The following is a 17381-nucleotide window of genomic DNA, read 5'->3' as shown; positions in this document are numbered from 1 at the left end:
AGTTGTTTATTCATAATTTAATTCTGTGTTAAAACATTAGCAAAACATAATAAATATTTTCCAAGGAAAAGTATACATTATTAGGAAAATACTTTATTATTAGATTGTAACTGATGATGCAATAATATGTATGCATACAATCTAATTTTACCTATACTGCTTTGTGGAAAAAGAATTATGTTAATATTAGAGATCACCAAAACTCCAAACCCACAGCGATTCTGTAAGAGGAACATGCAGTGTGTTTTGTGTTCTATTCTTAAGCAGAAAGACAGGATTTTATTTATGGCAAGTTAACTAGTGATAAAAGTAAAAAAGTTCAATAAAAATTACAACTTCCTCCAAGTAACTTAAAAGTTAGTAACTGTAACTTCATCACAACAAAGGAGATTTTGAAATGCCAGGTGCAAATAAATTGAATGTCATTGTTTTGTTTTGAGATCTGTTGGATTGAAATGTGACACTACAGTATACTTTACATAACAAGAATACTTTTTGTTGGCCTGAAATTGTTGCTGAGGTTTGTGTTGTGGTTACAGGTTGATTGTTCCACCTTCAGAGCTTCAGCTTTCACATAACCCTTGAGTTGTGTGTACATTCTTCTGGCAAGGACTTTTCTTTTGGATGAAGGCTTCAAAAAAGACAAAACCAGTCAACAACCCTGCAGCTGAAGAGGTACAGTACAGCACTGGTTCTAACAGTGTGGAGGTATTTGAGGGATAATCTGTGGGAAGATAACAGATAATGACTCTTATTTCATGTAATTTCTTTGAATTTGCACTACCTGGCAATTAAAGCTATAGTCAGTGTATATTGTGTATGCAAGGTTCATATTTGGAGGACAGTGTGCCTATTGACTAAGAGCTCTCTTGAAATAGCGTGGGTATTTTATGGCTAGTGATGTAACAGCCTTTATATTCAAAAGATGAGGAGGTAGAACAGGTCACTCACAAGCACGGTGAGTATTGAGAAATCACAGCTGCAGTGTGCTTTGAATAAATGCTTTGATACAACAAAACATTAGGATATTTTTCATAACTTATTTCAGAGGTCAATTCTAGCAAAATGTGGAGAAAATAATTTGTCCTCTACAGCTCCTGAAGGATGAATATAACCTCCCTTCCTATGACGCCCTGGCACAGATCCTACCAGATTACCTGGTTACTGGAGCAAAGACTGAGCTCCAAAACGCATCCCATCAGGAACAGGACAGACCAGCTGACAGAACAGAGGCCAACAAGCACAACATAAACCGTACATATAAAAAACATAATCCACACAAGCGGTAAGACAGTCAGCCAAAATTGAAAAGCCTTTATTCATTTTGGCAGTCACACAATTTTGAACAAGTCGACATTGTACAAGATTTGTATGAACCTATTTCACTAATGAGTCAACTGTTCCCATGCATCAGAGCCCCTCTGCCGGAATTTGAGGATGACCCCCATGTGGCCAAGATCACCGACCTCCAAACTAAGGTGACAGAAGATAATCTATACCTAAGTCTTGAATCAATCAGTGACGCATCCCGCTGTCACGTTTAGTTAGTAAACCGTGACAATGGAAAGAATGGCATGAGACAAAATGGCAGCAACTAGAATAGATTAACATTTCTCAGCCTAATTGGACTCATGGAGGATCGATTCGATGAGGTTTACAATAGTGTTCTGATGGTGTCAATAAGCATTTCTTGACATTTTCTTCTATTGTCATAAGCTTAACTTCAGAATACAAATTACCTACTTTAATTCGCTGTTCAAATCTGAAGTTATATGTTTATACATGTATATTTTATGTTGATGTAAGTAGATTTCAACAGATTATATGATGCAAAGGCAGAGATCTGGGTAATATAAATACATTTTTATAGTGACAGTGCACTCAAAAAAAAAAATCTAATTAAATACCATATTTTTAATCTTTAATCGAGCTGACTTCTGCAGGATTGGCAATATGTATGACAGCAAAGCAATTTTAATGTCTTTAAATCACAGTGAGGGGAGGGGTACTCCCTTTTTTATTTTTGACACATGAAGGGACTTTCCAAGCTCATCATGGGGAGCCGTCTTTCCCATCGTGCCCACGGGACCCCCTACAGAGAAACTATCTCATCTACAGTCATGATTGTCACCTCGTCCCTGCCCTTTCAATTAGATGCTCAATTTCACCTCTGTGTCCCAGGGGAGTCACAAACACACCATACAAGATTGGTATCCCGTACCCGTTGCTCCCCCTCGTACATGCAGCTGGACCCTGCTCTCAGCCCCCATTCAATTGTGTCTATTCAGCTTTCTAAAGGTGCATTTGTCAGAGCAGAGAACAATGGTGGCAGAGAGCACATAGATGCCTAATATAGAGAAATGCCTTGATAACATAGCTTTGCACCATATGGTAATCAGCTGTGCCTTATGAAATGTGTAATGAAATCTGTAGAAAAGCAACAAAAAATTCAAAAGGAAAAGAAAAGGTTAATGAAATAATTTCCAATTATTTTTGTAAAATTGTCTGTAGTCGGCCTTGCTTATGAATTCAGCACAAATTTTGCTTCTACAGTTCAGCCAACGGCTTTGCTTGGACAGGATTTACCCAAAATCCCTGCATAAATCTCCCGTGACAAAAGGCCTTGAAGGGACAAGGTTTAATTGTCCCTCTAGACATGTGGAGCTAGAGTGATGAATACAACGTACCCCAACAAACCGCCATTGATTACAGGAGCACCATGCCTCTGCATAAATGTTCTTTTTGGCTCAGTTATTTCCCGATAGTCACGTCTCAGCTTATGTGCTAATCCAAAGAAGGGAGAAATCAACAATTCACTGAGCCTTATGACAAACTGTACATACAACATCTGCTGGGATGTTCACTCTAATGTAGAGAAGTGTCCTGTTCACTACATCCTGTAAAACTCTGAAGTGATGGTGATCAAGAGACATCTAGTGGTGGTGATCACAAAGAACCGACTGGCACTAAATTGGTCTTGCCAGGCTACTGGAAGTATAATTGAATGTTCTGAGACATTGGCCCTGTTTTGTTCATTTAAAAACACATTTGACTGAAGACAAAAACCTGCCATTTGTTTTTGGTAATGGACACATATATTGCATCAAGTGATATAAATTCCAAATATTTTTGTAATAAACAACCTTGATTGTACTCATGTGGCCAAGCTGGCACAGTTTTAATATGAGCACTACAGTGAATTACTAACTTAAGCTTTTAGTATTAGACTAACAAATAACATGTCTTCATTAGGAGGTGGAAAACTATCGTTCAGCCATGAGTAGGATGGCGGAAGACATCATATTGCTGAGAACAAGGATTGTGGCACTGGAGGCTGAAAACAGCCAACTTCGTAGTGATTTGTCTCTGCGCCAGGACCTTGGTCGAGATCTGCTGGATGACACAGACATTGATGTCATGACAAAGGATGAGATTTCTGACCGTATAGGTAATCAGTGTGTAGGATACATGCACATACACTTACTTATCCAGCTTACTTTTATGACAGCTTTCATAATTTAAAAAAAAAAGTTCCTTTTTAATTGCACTTAAAAAGACTAAAAGTAATATACTGTAGTGTTTTGAACCACAGCTGATTCACCAACCTTGTACTCTTAGTAAATGCAACAAAGAACCTTTTTTATGACAGGACAGAAAAGAATAGTTACTCATTATCTATTCACTAGCCATCTTAAAGTGAACGTGAACCAAAATAATGCAAAAGCAATAACTGGCATTCTTTCTGCTTCTGGATGAATTCATGTCAAAAAAACGTACTGCCAAGCCAGCATGACTCTGTGTGGCGTTATGGCTTTAAGGGTATTTTATTGGCAAATGAAGAAGTGGTGTGAAAGGTGGCTTACTTTGTATTTGCTAATCCTTCTGAGTGTGTATTTCTAAGCAGACTGTGTCGTTTTGTGATAAGACAGCTCATTTAGGCCATGGACACTGATAAGCTCTCAGGGTAGTACATCTGTTATCTCCAAGGGCAGTTTGTGACCCTCTCGGAAAGGATGTTCCTGAAGGTCTCTGAAGGAAAGAGACTTAATTTAAGTTTCAGCCAACAGAAAATCCATTTGGTTTTATAGGATTTGTTGTTGAATATTTTGATGTTTTATTCATCATTATAGGTTCAGAACTAACATATAAATGTCTCTATAATTGAAATACCCTCAAACTTGATATACTTTATATAAATGAAACTTTATATATACGAAATCCTTAGTCTTATCTTAGATATGAGGAGCTGCAGACTTCCCTTTTCCCAAAGTTAACATCTTATTTCAAAAAGATGACATACTCTTTTGTCTGTAAAAATCTCTACAAATAACCAGCGCAGGTGCATTTTTATACACTGCTGTGTCTAAGTTGTCCCGATGTTCTTTTGTAGCGTCTCTGAAATTCAAGTTGGCCAGTGAGACCAGTAAGGCTGCATCGCAAAAGGACAGGATCCAAAAGCTACAGAATGAGCTGATCAAGGTTAGAAAACACACCAAACACAATACACAAATGAAGTTTACACAATTCAGTTTATATGTAGGTTACAGTAAGGGAAAGTACTTAAGTACATTTTTCACATATATGTACTTTACGTGTACTTAAGTAAATGTAATTATGGATACTTTGGCTTTTATACCACTACATTTACTCATATATTTGGTGTTTCTCTTTATTTTCTTTGTTGCATCCTGAGCTTATTTCCAGCTCTCTGTACATTTTATCAGGGGTTGTATCAGTGTTTTATTCTTGAAATCACAGTGCTGTTAGACTGTTACTATTACCATGCCATATTACAACATGAGTAGTTTAGAAATAAAACTGAAAAGAGCATCAGATCATAGTTAAAACAGCTTCAAGCCACCATTTATTTCTATTATCATTAATATCCCCTCACGGAGGCAAGGACAGAAAAAAATTACTGAGTACTTTTACTTTACGTAAAATATAAGTAGAAGTGTCAGAGGGTATTCATACTTTAACTAGAGTACATTTTTTGTGTATTTGTACTTTTACTTAAGTACAGTTTTTGAGTACTTCATCCACCACTGGTAGTTTACTCTTCTGTTTGTCCTTTGTGTGATGTGCAGAAGAATGACAATGAAACAGAGCTCCTTAAATTGCAAAGAATTCACCAGCAGAAAGAGCAGCTACATCAGAGTCACATGAAAAAGGTAGAAACATTGGAGGCCACAGTAATGCAACAAGAAAAGGTGAAAAATGCAACCTTACAACAGTCAATGATTCTTTCTGTAAATAACAGCTTAAAGCAACTTACTTGTGACATCTTAATTTTTAGATCATTGAAAAGATGGAGAAAGCCTTAGATAGCAAACTCAGAGAGAAAAGTAGACAAAGTGGAGATAAAAGTTTTATGCTGAAAAAGCACAGAGGTGAGTAGATTTAGTGAGGTGAGAGAACAATTTATAATCACCAAATCATTTGCAGACAGGAATATTAAACCTCTCTCTTTGCTGCACAGGTCAGAGTGACCGCAGAAAAGAAGAGATTGAGTCGGCCTTGGCAGCAGAAAACATTCACCTCAGAGAGGAGCTGGACAGGATTCGCCGGCAACCCCCCACTGTCATTATACAGCAGTCAGCACAGGTAAAAGGTATTCGAAAAACATGACAGTGGACAGTGGAAGTGGTGTAAAGCTTCATTCAAATTAAAGGGATGGCAATTACTTAGCTCTGTGTCCAGAAAAATATAAAATTGTCAAACTGTGAAATTGTGGCACAATTTTAGTGTTTGAAATTCAGAAATTTGAAACCAGTATCACCATATCATTAACCCCCTCATCCCCGCCAGAAAAAAGAGGCACCACCACTCAAGGAGAGACTGAGTTTACTGAATAGACTGGAGAAAGCTGAGGCAAGAGTTCAGATACTGGAGGGTCAGGTACTGTGTTTGTTTCATAGACTTATTAAGGACACTAGTCACATTGTCATTGAACGTTGATTGCATGCTTTGTCTTTGAATCTATTGCAGCTGGAAGAGAACTCTAAATTATGGGGGAGACAGAAGCAGGAAATGCTGACCAAGCTGAATGAACACAGGCACGGCTTTGTACACACCACAATCCTTCGTAACAGTTCTGTGGTCAGTTAAGTGCGTAAGATTTTTTATATCAACAAACAATATATCTACATAGGCAGATGAATATGTGCTTTAACAAAAAAAATAAAATATGTATATAACAACAATAAAATATGCAGCCCACTATAACAAATTACCAGACATTTTGTGTGAGTTGTATTTGTTTTATTCATCACTCGTTTAAACAAAACATTCTCTTCATTACGTTACAGGTTTGTCCATTGTACAGTCTAGACTACAAATTTCCATCAATCACATTAAATCAAGTTATCTTTGCTCACTTGTTATCGAATTACTGAGGTTATTTCTTAATCCACATTATTCGTTTTTCAATTAAATGTTTGCTTCATGCTGTCTGTCAGTGTATGAGGTTGGACGTTTTTAGTATTTATACTGTGGTGCTCTGTGAACACTTTACAATTAACTGTTATAAAGAACTATAGAAATGCTGTGAGCTTGGCCACAACTTTCTTTCAATCGTGTTTTACTGACTAGTGTGTAGTGGTTTCAGAGTCAACATTATTGGCTTGTCTGGTAAGAGAATGAGCTCAAAGGTACTCTGAACTTCCACATGGCGCTGTTTCTCCACTCTGAAGTTTTCAAGCATCTGTGAAATCCAATGGCAATTCAGTTAATATGATGTGTAAATGTGCACAAATATGGCGTAAGTGCTCTTTATGCTCGGTGTATCTCACATGGATAAGGAAGATTTGCATCTCCGTCTCAGCTATCCTGCGTCCTAAACACTGACGAGGGCCAAAGCCAAAGCCCAGGCTTCGAAAGTATTGCGTCTCTGTCCTCAGCCAGCGGGAGGGCTGAAACTGCTCTGGACGGAAAAAAACCTTGGGGTCTCTTCCCATTGCATACAGTCCTAGCTGGACCAAAGTCTAAAAACAAACACAAAAGGTTAGCATTTCCCCTAACACTGCCTTAAACTCGAGCAGTAGCGCAAATTCTGTATAGAAGACCTCACATACAAAAACACGATAAAGATTTATTAAGTGAAATGCATCTTACTCCGGCTGGGATGTGGTAGTTTTGAATAATGATATCTTCTGCTATGTACCTCTGCAAGCTCACTGCAACCGGGTGTAATCTGAGGTATGGAAGTAAAAAATCTATGTCACTGAAAGTAAATATCAGAACTGAGCATCTTTGAAAGGATCATAATCTGAAAAGTTGTGAAAGATGTGAAGTAGGCAAAAAGTGAAACATCTTTAAATCAATCATGGCATTTAATAAGGGGCTAATACTGCAGTGTTCGTAATTTAAAAATGTTAATTGTTTCTCATTACTGTTTTCTAAATTATAATTTTTTTCCAATGTACCTTATGGCATTACTCGTTATATAATTTTGTTTTGAAGGGTTAGGGTCTGAAAGGGCAACATTTCATCCATCACGTATGCAGCCACAAGCTTTAATAGTTCTTTGCTGCTTGTTGTAGCCTGCTGCCATGAATAAAATCCAGTTTTAGTTTTTTAGCCGTTGAGGGGCTACAGCAATCTTCCATGGCTGCAGAGGGCTTCAACTTTGTTGGGATGCATCTCCACAAGCTAATGATGTTTGCAGTCCAACTACAAATAATAAATGTTTGCATTCAAATAGATCTTTGTCTTGGTGACAACAAAAGTAAGGCTGTTATCAGGTTTTTATTGGATCGAGTAACTGTAATATTACTCCAATTGTATTTGTACAATTGTATCTGCAATTTCTTTTTACACTACTCATTATTTGGAAAAGATGGTTTCTAGTAATCTGTTACAGCCCAACACTGCTTTATTAAAGGCGTAAATTGCGATATAAAAATCGCAGAAGTTGGTCTCATTGGACATCTATTCCAACTTTGGGTACATTTTGTACAGTAGGAGTCAGAACAAAGTAGAGACTCTTAATACTGCCTTACATCTCTGCAGTATCATTTCTTACATTACAAATCCTGTGCAACCATTTATTTCACCTCAGTGTTTCCTTTAGAGCTCCTTTAACTAAGGGAATCCGCTTCAACATCTCCAGCATGTCTCCCTGGCTTTCAGCCCGAGCTGCAACCACCTCTGCCCTCAGCTCCTCCTGGAGGGCGGGGTGCCTGGCTAATTCATACAACGTCCACAGCAGTGTTATAGAGGTCTGAAATACACAAATGAAATAAGCGGTCTCAAAAAGTTATGAAGAATTTATATTCTGCATACTTTTTTCTTACCGTATCTACTCCTCCAGCCATTAGCTCAGTGACACTGGCCTTGATGTCTTCAATAGATAGCTTATCGAGCATGAGAAGACTAGCCAGGACTCCTGGGTATTTGTGTGGAGTGTCAGTCTCCTGACGCAACCGCCTGTAGATGTTCTGGATGCAGCGGTCCGCTTATGCCACAGAAGAATAAAATCAGTAGAAAATGCAGTTTTCAAATGACAGAATGAAAACCTTTAAAGCAACTGGAAAACATCACAACTTTAAAGCTATGCTCCAAACCTTCACCCTGATTGTCTTATCAGCCCTACCCTGGTTAAAAATCCCATCCCAAGCCTCCACGTGGTCACGCCACACCTTTGCTCCAACCTGCTTCAACAGACGAGGAGGTATGTATAGCATGGGTGAGGTAGTCTTAAACATGAGGGTGATGCAGTTGATGAAATGCTGAGCTTCAGGGTCAATGTAGTCCATCATCAAACCCAGACGCTCCCCATACAGCACTGAGCTGACCGCTGTGTGGGATAGAGTAAATATCAGACAAAGTGAAAGAAAAACAAAGTAAAGGTCACTAGCCTACACAGTGACTAAGATGAAAAATAAATTACAGTTTAACATCAAGACAAATAAAAGCCAGTCTGACAGAACTGCCAGTCTTACATTCTAGTGCATATTTAAAGAGTTCCTGAGAGAGGTCAGTGGTCCATCTGTTTTGACCACTTCTCTTTATCTTTTTGTTGACTCTGGCCACAAAATCCTGGCTCACTTCATCCAGCAAAGGCACAAACTTGTCCTGCATCTTCGGGGAAATCACCTCTTTGTTGAGAATCACTCTGTTTGATCTCCAGTCTTCTCCGTTCCTGTGGGAAGACTGGAGGTTATTGTTAGCTTTTACAGCACTTAATAAAGTCTTTGCTTCCATAATGTAAAAGTGTCAAAAATTGTCAAAGATAAATTATACAGGTAGAAGAGAATAATACCACATACTTTAATAAAACTCCATATTTACGATTCCTATAGTCTCTGTATGATGTCCATGCCTCAACCTTCAGCCTTTTAGGATAATGGCCTTCTGCTTTGAATAGGATGGCAGCATCCTCGGGATTGATGATATTTATACTTTCATAATAACCTATTTTTTCTCTGATATACACAAAGTAAGAAGAAAAAATGTGACAAAACAATATAAGCTGCTTCTTTTTAAAAAAACTGACCTTGTAGACTGTGATTTCCTGAACAGAAATGTTAAATTTGAATCAGACGATATTTTGAATCTAGAGATTCAAAGTTATTCATGTTTAGTTATGCATTATTTATTACAATCAGCACCGTAACGTCAAAGATTTAGTCAAACCACCTTGCTTCCCATACCTGTAAATAGGTCCAAAAGTGTTAAAGTTCTGCAACATGATGCGATGAAGATTTCTGAAGCCATCAAGTTTCCAGAAATTGTACAGGTTGGCCACCCCATTCTTCCAAAGTCCAGGGATCTCACTGAAAGGCTTGACAATGCTGCCCTCTGAGTACAACTGTCTGTCCACCGGCATACTGCTGCTGCAACGGACACATGTTGTTTTTAGCTCCTCTATGCAGGACAGGGGCAGCATCCTCGGGCTACGCCACACACTCCACCTGGCCATCCCTGCAGTAATATGCTCCTTCAGCTCTACCTTCAGCTGCTATTCTGGCTCACCCAGGGACACCCATCTAAAAAAAGAGGCTGGTCTAAATAGTCAGCCCCCCTTTGCTGAGCTGATCAAGGCCCTCTAGTTGAAATGTACAGCATAAGAGCAAATGGCACATTAGGTCTGTGTATGGCACTGTGTGAGAGACATTTTCGAACAAATGCAATAGGCCTGTTTGTGGTGATCTTTATGCCCTGCTTTCTTATCTCTACACTGTCTTGACATCAGTGCCTCCTCAGCAGCCACACTGCCCTGTTACTCTGTTTTTGCCAGACATCCAGGCTCCTTACCTTGTGTGAACTCCACAAAGACCATTTCACTGCTATATTAACATGGCTCCAACCATAAAACTGTCTGCCTCTGGTACCTCTTAGTGTACAGAAGAAATTCAATGTGCTTCTCAACAGGGAAGACATTTTTTAGGGTCCTGTTCTTTCCTGTCTGGATTCACCTGTATGTATCTTCTGTAAGATTGATTTGCATCGACACACCAAGACACACTGGAGGGCAACTGTACTTTAATAAATAGTTTTATTTTATCTTAGCATTATACAACCATCTTATGATAAAAAGTGTGACAGAAAATATGAAGTCAATGCTGACTAAAAATGTGAAATATTTCAGAAAGTGCGTTGTTCTTATAAACAAGTATTTGTTTAGGTTTGTGAAGAAGGGCAAGAATATAACAAAAATTTTTATAACAAATGTAATCTTTGCAATCCATGAAAAACGTGTACTTTACACTAAACGTAAGGATTTAATAAATACCTATACAAAATTTTGAATAAACTAATTCTTCAGTAGCTTTATCAGTTCCTCCAGTTTAATGGCAGTCTTAATATCTCCCTCGATTTTAAGTCTGCCACTGGTGTATGCAGAAAATGTTTGCAGCCTGCCCTGAAACATGGCCAAAAGGTCACTCTCACTCATACTCAGAGTCACATCTGGTTCTTGGAACAAGGATCCAGCTCCAGCTGCACCGCTGCCTACAAAATGCAAATACAGCAATGGAGATAATTATTTATGTAATTGTACTCGATTTACCACTGATGAAGAACAGACATTTTAGGTGAAATATCAGAATAATGTAAAAGTGACAGGTGTGAATTCTGTTCATACATATATCCAGATATACAGCAATATATGCATCATCACCTGTTCTTAAATCCACATAGTAACTGTGATGCTGTCCATCTTCTGATCTGATGTCAAACTGGAAACAGGCCCTGACCTGGTGAACCAGAGTTTCTGAAAGCAGAGGCTTGACACGGTCGAACAACTCTTCAGCAGATCTTGGTGTGTTCACAACAATTTGAGGAACACTGCTGAGCTCATCCATCAAAGTGACGCTGTCCTCTAAAGTGAAAGAGGTGTACATGTATTATATGACATTGTTATAATGGGTACAGTTATACAAAATCAGTTCCGAGTGTGCAGACGTACCCTCTTGAGGCTTTGAACTGCTACTGTGGCTCAAAAAGTGCATGGCCAACTGCTGAATGGGGCCAGTGAGGCCTTCCAATCCAGGCACAGAGGGAGGCATAATTAGGGGGCCAGAGAAGCCACCTTCTGGTGCTTTTAAAAGAGAGCCAAGGGTAAGCTCCACCCTGTCCACCTCCAACCCCCAAGGCTGAGTCATCTCATTTATATCCACCTGCATTAAAAAACAAAAACAAAAAGAGGAATATATTGTTAGTCTCATGTGATACATTGAAAAACCACGATAGAGTAGCTCACATGTAGTCTCACCCCAAGATATTCTCCCAGTTTAACTCTCTCACTTTCGATCTCTCTGACCGTCTTCTTGGCCATACTGTGGATCAAAGCATTATGTGCAGTCATCCGGGTTGAGGCATTCAAATCCTGCACCGACACCACAGATAGGACTGGGCTCCAAATCCTGAACTGGATGTCTGCTCCCACTAACAACACACCACCATCTCGAGTATTAACCTGCAGTTGCAGGAGAACATTTTATATTTAGTGTGTACGCTTAAATTGCTTAGACATAACACTGGTAATTTACATGATGGCACATAATTTCTACTTTCTTTAAAGATTTACAATTTACCCGATAAATTTACCAACACTGCCCCCTGTGGGACAAAGTAAAACATACACACTTAAGTAAAACTATTTATCACAGTATGGCTGATGACCATGTAGAACCCCTCTGCTTATTTGTGTAGTCAAAGAATCGTATATTTAACATTTTACATTATCTGACTTAATATGTCTGCTTGTAATTTGCATTAAAATTAACAGTGTGTGTTGTTTGCTATTTACCATTCTATCTAAATTAGCTCCATTTGTCTATGCGCAACTAACCTAATCATTGAAGACCCACTTTATATTATACTTTGGTAAATTAAAAAAAACAACTGTTTAATTAATATTTGGGTTTTATTAAATAAGTCTGGTATTTGGAAATGCAGCTTAATTTTCCTTAACAAGTGTTGACAAGCATTTACCTGGCAAGGAGGGATGTTGAAAGCACGGGTGCGCAGGTCTACTTTCTGCCACTGGTCAATAAGGGGCAGCACAAGCACAATGCCGGGGCCCTTTGGAGGACAAACCCGACCCAAACGAAACACTACAATCCTCTGGTAGTTAGGTACAGTCTGCAACAAAATCTGTCACTGTTGGTTGTTTTATTCTCAAGATGCTAAGGGAAATAACCAATGGGAGACATTTCAAACGTACTTTCAGTGCAAACCATCCTGTTATAGGAAAGGTTATAAAGGTGAAGATGTAGACAAGTAAGATGACAATCAGATTACAGATCCATGATATCCAGCCTTGAGAGGTATCTTGAAGGAAATAAGCAAAAGTTAATGTTTCAGTAAACGTGGCAACAGGCAGTCTATTGTAAAGGTGCAGTTTGCCAAGTATGGTTGCGTTATAAAACATGTTACTGAATTGCAAACCGGTGGGTTTGCTGCTTATACTTCGTCTTAACAAGTAATGTGCAAAGCAAGCAAATGGCTAAGTCAAGGAGAAGTAATTAAAAACTAGATGCCATGAGAACAATTTTTTTCAGTTTGAGGAGACATAGGTGTCAGATAAAGAAAAATAGAGGTCCTTTTGCACAGGATGTTGCAGACGTGTACAATATTCAAATTCTTGGAATTTAGGTGTCTGATCTTTCTTATATTGTACATTGCAAATACGGCCAGTCAGGTTATTTGCTCATTAGTCCCCCCAATATAAATTTCAGAATATCTCATCAGCAATGTTTACTCTTTTGCTTAGATTTAGTCCCAACTTAAACAAAAGCAATGCTATAAAGTATTTTGGTTTGGACATGGACTGCAAGACGAATTTTTTTTTTTTTACTATGATGCTATGTTGATTATTACTTTAACAGGTAGGTTTAGGCTGGTTTAAGACTGCAGTGACGTTAGCGCTCTAAACCCCACACTCACCACGCCTCAAACCACACTACTAGCACTACGTTTTAGTTACCTACCCGTGAAGTCATTTTCAGAAACGTTGGGAATGTAATCAAATGAAAGTCCTTTGTGGAGGCTGCGCTGTGTTAAGCTGCCAGTGTGCGCAAACAAGCCAGGGGTCCTCGGAGCAGTAAGGTCTCTCTGGGGGAGAAGCTGATACGACTTACTAACCATTGTGGTTTAAATATCTGTTTTTATTTAATTTACTTTAACCAACGACGCCTATTTGAAGAAAACAAAGTAACTACTAAACTACAGAATGCGTTAGCTTGTTTTGCTAACTAGCTCAGAGTAGCTAAAGTTCCGTGTTTTGTTGCAATTCTTCCTCTTCGCTTCTACTTGCGGGTGATTCTCCTGAGGAAATGAGCTCATTACCGCCACTAATCGTTGGACCTGTAACAATACAGTAATAATCACTGTCAAGTAGACAAATCATACTGTATATCTTGACCAATACCGGATTTTCAGGCCACTATTTATGTTTCTAAATGACAGTGTTACTACTTCTTTATTGACACAAAAATGTGATAACAATTTTAACAAAACTTCTAAAATTGTGGTTAATAAGCTATTGTTACCAATTGTGATATGTATGTAGTAAGACGGTTTAAAACATTTTTAAAAGATATCTTTGTCTAATCTATATGGAAGAATCTTTCTATACTTTATTAATACTACTATATCTTTGATAAGTTAAAAAAAGTTGTAAGATGTAACCTATTGTTTAGCCTCTAAATCACATGAATAAAATGACCAGAAATATGTTCTCTATAGGATCTGTTATATGTAGCATCTTTTTTGTAGTATTCTCTAATATTTTTCATTCTGATCTTAAAAACAGGAAGAAAAATACTAAAACTGGTGAATTCGTTAAATATAGTAATACAAATACAAAATTCTCATATTTATTTAAGACAAAAAAAAATCAAACTCATTTTCATATACTGTAATAAAAAATGCTCATCAGTACCTACAAAACCATATGTGATATGTCAAAAATCTAATACAAAGTAAATAGTGTGACTATGCCATATAAAATTGTATAAAATGTAATTTAAATGCCTAAGATCTTCATAGGCATTTCTCACCACAGACATTTTGACTTATGATAGAAGGAAAAGCAGGTATCACTACAACCCTTAATTATGCCTTTTTTGTAAGGTATGACAGTGAGCCAGTAGTACTTGGAAGCTAACACAGCTAAATGGAATTTAATTAATTTTGCACCTGTATTCAGGTGTCATCATCTGGTCAAAACCAGAATATGTGAACTACACAATGAAAGAAAACTTGTGAGTTTGGCTCCTCTTGATGTTCAGTTTTTGAACATGTCGCACAGCAGCTTCTCCATGGGAGTGCTGCCAATGGTCCTGTGGAAGAACAACTGTTCTATTTTCTCAGAGCTCACAAAGTGGAGCGATGGCAGCAGAAGTAACAATCTCCCAAACCTTGATGGACGAGAACAGAATGGAGTGGAGTTAACGTTTGTGTAATTCCATTTAAATGAGAAAGATAGCACATTCCAGATTTTGTTATGTTTGTTCTTCTGCATTCTGTCAGAAAATGAAGATACAGTAAGGTCACCTGGAAGCCTGGTTGGGGTACATCGAATGTATGTGCTGACCAAGCAACACCTGTGACTGATCCTGCAGATTCTCTACCTGCTCTGGATCTTTGAGACTGCGAGTCTCTGCGCCAGAATAACAAAAAAGAGACATTAGTTCTATTGCATATAGAATGGTGAACACCTGTTGCTGGATGAATAACTCTACCTGACTTGAACAGTACTATGGCCTTCAGGCAGGCAAACTCAGTAGGATCAACAGCCAGAGCCTTGAAGCGATTAAAGACCTCTTCCAAGATGTGCAGGTCAGCAGTGGGGGGGCTGATCTTGGCTTGATGAATGGGGGAAATATCTTGCAAAGACAGAAGAGGACAGTTGTCCATGGGCAGGGACCACTGGATGGCACACAGGAGGAACATTTCACTCCACGCTTCTTCAAGTAGAATAACCTGAGGACATCACAGGAATTCAGGTTATCAGCCATACCAATGATTCACATTGTATATTCACATCATTTCAATATTTGCACAAAACCACGTCAATCAGTCCCACCTGGTCTCGAAACGGCAAGTGAGCAAAAACAGGCAAATTTTTTGCCCATTTGACAGACATGAAGAGGAGTCGTGCTGATGTCTCATATATACTCTCAGAGCAGCTAGTAGTGTATGGGGACATATGACAGTCAGACGGAGTCCGATCCCTCGCTGAATCACTGGTTGTCACATCAATATTCTCCTCCACTATACATTAGAGAAAGAGACTTAGGCAAACTTTAAAGCTTCTGGTAGGGTATTGGGTAGGGTACTGAACTGCATACAAAATCCACCTTAATTTAACATCCTTCACATGATCTCACCATCCTCAGGCTCCAGTTTTGCATAAGTCTCAGCAGTCAGCAGGCTAACCATAAAGCGATGGTTGTTACTGGGGTTGCTGGAGGGCTGGACGGTAGCAGAACTGGTGACCAATGAACTGAGGGGAGGTCTACGGATGACCGATGAGTAGGTGGGAGAGGAAGCGAGCTCCTGTGTGGTGGCGAGATGCTCCTTTGAATTGTCCATATTTATAGAGTCCAGACTGACATGTGCTGTGCTTCGGGGCTGTCGCTCATTCTGCACAGCTGCCAGAGGGACAGGTAAATGTTGGATATAATATAATATGTATATTATAAGAATTTAATATGTAGGACCAGTCAAACATTTTTTGATAAATAAAGTACATTTGTGGACAGTACACTCCACAGTCAACATCTTTAGAGATTTCTCACCATCTTTGTTCATGCCAGCTTGGAGACATTTCTTTAGTCGACAAGCTTGGCACTGGTTCCGATGAGCCTTGTCAACAGGGCACCTGCCAGTTCCAGCCTGACACCTAAACATTTAGAACAAACACTTAAATAAAATAAATAAAGACACAATATAATATAGTAAAGATACATACAATTCATAAAGTAAAAGAGGTTGTGTCAATTATAAACAGTTTCACTGAGATACAATGTTGTGTATTAATTCTGTCACCTGTAGATGAGTCTTCGTCTCACACTGCGCTTAAAGAAGCCGCTGCAGCCATTGCAGGCATAGATGCCATAGTGTTTACCGCTGCTTGAATCAGAGCACACTTTACAAAGCAGACCTTGGCTAAGAGCCTTACCTGGGACAGAACTTTGTTCTGTAGAAAATAGAAAGCAATATTATATATGTCAACATAATCTGCTGCCTTTTTACTTTTTAACATGATTTAGATTCTTAGAACTGCCTCTGGGCCATATTTTACTATTTAGTGGCTCACCTGATTGAGTTCCATCTGTGAAATCACGAGTGTTGTCAGAAGAAAATGTATTCATTTGGGGTATGTGGTCCTCCATTGTGAAATGTGTCCGATGTCTGAACTTTATTGGGCTTTAGAAAAGTATCAAATTAGTCTCATAGCTTTTTTTGTCTAGTTGCCGGGCTAGATTAAAACAATACCATGCGATGTGTTGCCCCAAAGTGACGTCCCCAACAAAAACAAACAAAAAAAAAAGGATGAAAACTACCGTCTTTCAACTAAAAGTTGTAGTTCAAGTGTAACTTCATCAGAAATGATCAGTGAGTGGAATTCTTGATGCTCTTGATCCAGCGTTGTTGTCCTCTCTCTGGTTGTTCTGCTGGAGCTACTACTGGTCTTCTTCTTTCTGTCTGCCAATGAGTCCATGAGCCCAGCTAGTATGGGGGGGTTTCTGGATGAAGACAAGGAGATTAGCAGACGCTGTGTAAGCAAATGCTGATTTGTCATCCTCTTAATCTTTACTGTCTATAAGGGTAAATCACTCAGTCACACCAGTTACAGGCATAACAAAATTCAACAATGATCAACACGAAAAGATGAGTTGTGCTGTTGTTCCATAGTTGTTACTTTG

General features: G+C 38.7%; 4 protein-coding genes across 5 annotated transcripts; 1 reads left to right on the top strand and 3 right to left on the bottom strand.

The window, feature by feature from the left end:
* The first annotated feature begins 624 nt into the window (after window positions 1-624).
* On the top strand, window positions 625-6126 carry ccdc33 (coiled-coil domain containing 33). The gene is made up of 10 exons (XM_067500156.1): window positions 625-708; window positions 1095-1285; window positions 1415-1478; window positions 3253-3448; window positions 4391-4479; window positions 5088-5210; window positions 5297-5394; window positions 5487-5622; window positions 5809-5898; window positions 5989-6126. The coding sequence occupies exons 1-10, from the start codon at window positions 625-627 to the stop codon at window positions 6106-6108; spliced, it is 1191 nt and encodes a 396-aa protein (XP_067356257.1). The 3' UTR covers window positions 6109-6126.
* Window positions 6127-6267: 141 nt separating this feature from the next.
* cyp11a1.2 (cytochrome P450 family 11 subfamily A member 1, tandem duplicate 2) lies at window positions 6268-9982 on the bottom strand. Its single transcript, XM_067502518.1, has 9 exons — window positions 9654-9982; window positions 9270-9425; window positions 8943-9142; window positions 8594-8797; window positions 8295-8455; window positions 8055-8221; window positions 7114-7192; window positions 6792-6983; window positions 6268-6703 (listed from the first exon to the last, which is right to left on the bottom strand). The coding sequence occupies exons 1-9, from the start codon at window positions 9920-9922 to the stop codon at window positions 6581-6583; spliced, it is 1551 nt and encodes a 516-aa protein (XP_067358619.1). The 5' UTR covers window positions 9923-9982; the 3' UTR covers window positions 6268-6580.
* Window positions 9983-10481: 499 nt separating this feature from the next.
* On the bottom strand, window positions 10482-13780 carry stoml1 (stomatin (EPB72)-like 1). 2 transcript variants are annotated; one of them, XM_067502520.1, is made up of 7 exons: window positions 13437-13780; window positions 12671-12777; window positions 12439-12588; window positions 11717-11920; window positions 11411-11621; window positions 11123-11323; window positions 10482-10953 (listed from the first exon to the last, which is right to left on the bottom strand). In XM_067502520.1, exons 1-7 carry the CDS (start codon window positions 13591-13593, stop codon window positions 10757-10759), a joined length of 1227 nt encoding a protein of 408 aa, XP_067358621.1. In that variant the 5' UTR covers window positions 13594-13780; the 3' UTR covers window positions 10482-10756. The 2 variants fall into 2 exon arrangements, with proteins under 2 accessions (XP_067358621.1, XP_067358622.1); XM_067502521.1 differs by lacking the exon at window positions 12671-12777 and having other exon boundaries at window positions 13437-13582.
* A 954-nt stretch (window positions 13781-14734) lies between these two features.
* Window positions 14735-17128, bottom strand: nr2e3 (nuclear receptor subfamily 2, group E, member 3). Its single transcript, XM_067501995.1, has 8 exons — window positions 16772-17128; window positions 16501-16651; window positions 16251-16354; window positions 15840-16103; window positions 15536-15723; window positions 15192-15432; window positions 15004-15109; window positions 14735-14867 (listed from the first exon to the last, which is right to left on the bottom strand). The coding sequence occupies exons 1-8, from the start codon at window positions 16845-16847 to the stop codon at window positions 14735-14737; spliced, it is 1263 nt and encodes a 420-aa protein (XP_067358096.1). The 5' UTR covers window positions 16848-17128.
* Between the last annotated feature and the right edge of the window lie 253 nt (window positions 17129-17381).

Source organism: Channa argus, chromosome 4 (assembly GCF_033026475.1).
Source record: "Channa argus isolate prfri chromosome 4, Channa argus male v1.0, whole genome shotgun sequence".
In the NCBI taxonomy this organism is placed as follows: Eukaryota; Metazoa; Chordata; class Actinopteri; order Anabantiformes; family Channidae; genus Channa; species Channa argus.
This window is presented reverse-complemented; position numbering and strand designations above follow the sequence as displayed.

Excerpts from the sequence above, each read along its gene's own strand:
- ccdc33 (XM_067500156.1), top strand. The coding sequence starts at position 625 with ATGAAGGCTTCAAAAAAGACAAAACCAGTCAACAACCCTGCAGCTGAA. Across the intron at positions 709-1,094 it reads CTGGTTCTAACAGTGTGGAG|CTCCTGAAGGATGAATATAA; the intron begins GTATTTGAGGGA and ends TGTCCTCTACAG. Across the intron at positions 5,395-5,486 it reads CTGAAAAAGCACAGAGGTGA|TGACCGCAGAAAAGAAGAGA; the intron begins GTAGATTTAGTG and ends CACAGGTCAGAG.
- cyp11a1.2 (XM_067502518.1), bottom strand. The coding sequence starts at position 9,922 with ATGGCCAGGTGGAGTGTGTGGCGTAGCCCGAGGATGCTGCCCCTGTCC. Across the intron at positions 9,143-9,269 it reads AAATATGGAGTTTTATTAAA|GAACGGAGAAGACTGGAGAT; the intron begins GTATGTGGTATT and ends GTCTTCCCACAG. Across the intron at positions 6,704-6,791 it reads TGCAAATCTTCCTTATCCAT|ATGCTTGAAAACTTCAGAGT; the intron begins GTGAGATACACC and ends TGGATTTCACAG.
- stoml1 (XM_067502520.1), bottom strand. The coding sequence starts at position 13,593 with ATGGTTAGTAAGTCGTATCAGCTTCTCCCCCAGAGAGACCTTACTGCT. Across the intron at positions 12,778-13,436 it reads TTCTGAAAATGACTTCACGG|ATACCTCTCAAGGCTGGATA; the intron begins GTAGGTAACTAA and ends ATTTCCTTCAAG. Across the intron at positions 11,324-11,410 it reads CAGTTCAAAGCCTCAAGAGG|AGGACAGCGTCACTTTGATG; the intron begins GTACGTCTGCAC and ends CTTTCACTTTAG.
- nr2e3 (XM_067501995.1), bottom strand. The coding sequence starts at position 16,847 with ATGGAGGACCACATACCCCAAATGAATACATTTTCTTCTGACAACACT. Across the intron at positions 15,433-15,535 it reads ACTTGCCGTTTCGAGACCAG|GTTATTCTACTTGAAGAAGC; the intron begins GTGGGACTGATT and ends TGATGTCCTCAG. Across the intron at positions 14,868-15,003 it reads TACCCCAACCAGGCTTCCAG|GTTTGGGAGATTGTTACTTC; the intron begins GTGACCTTACTG and ends TCGTCCATCAAG.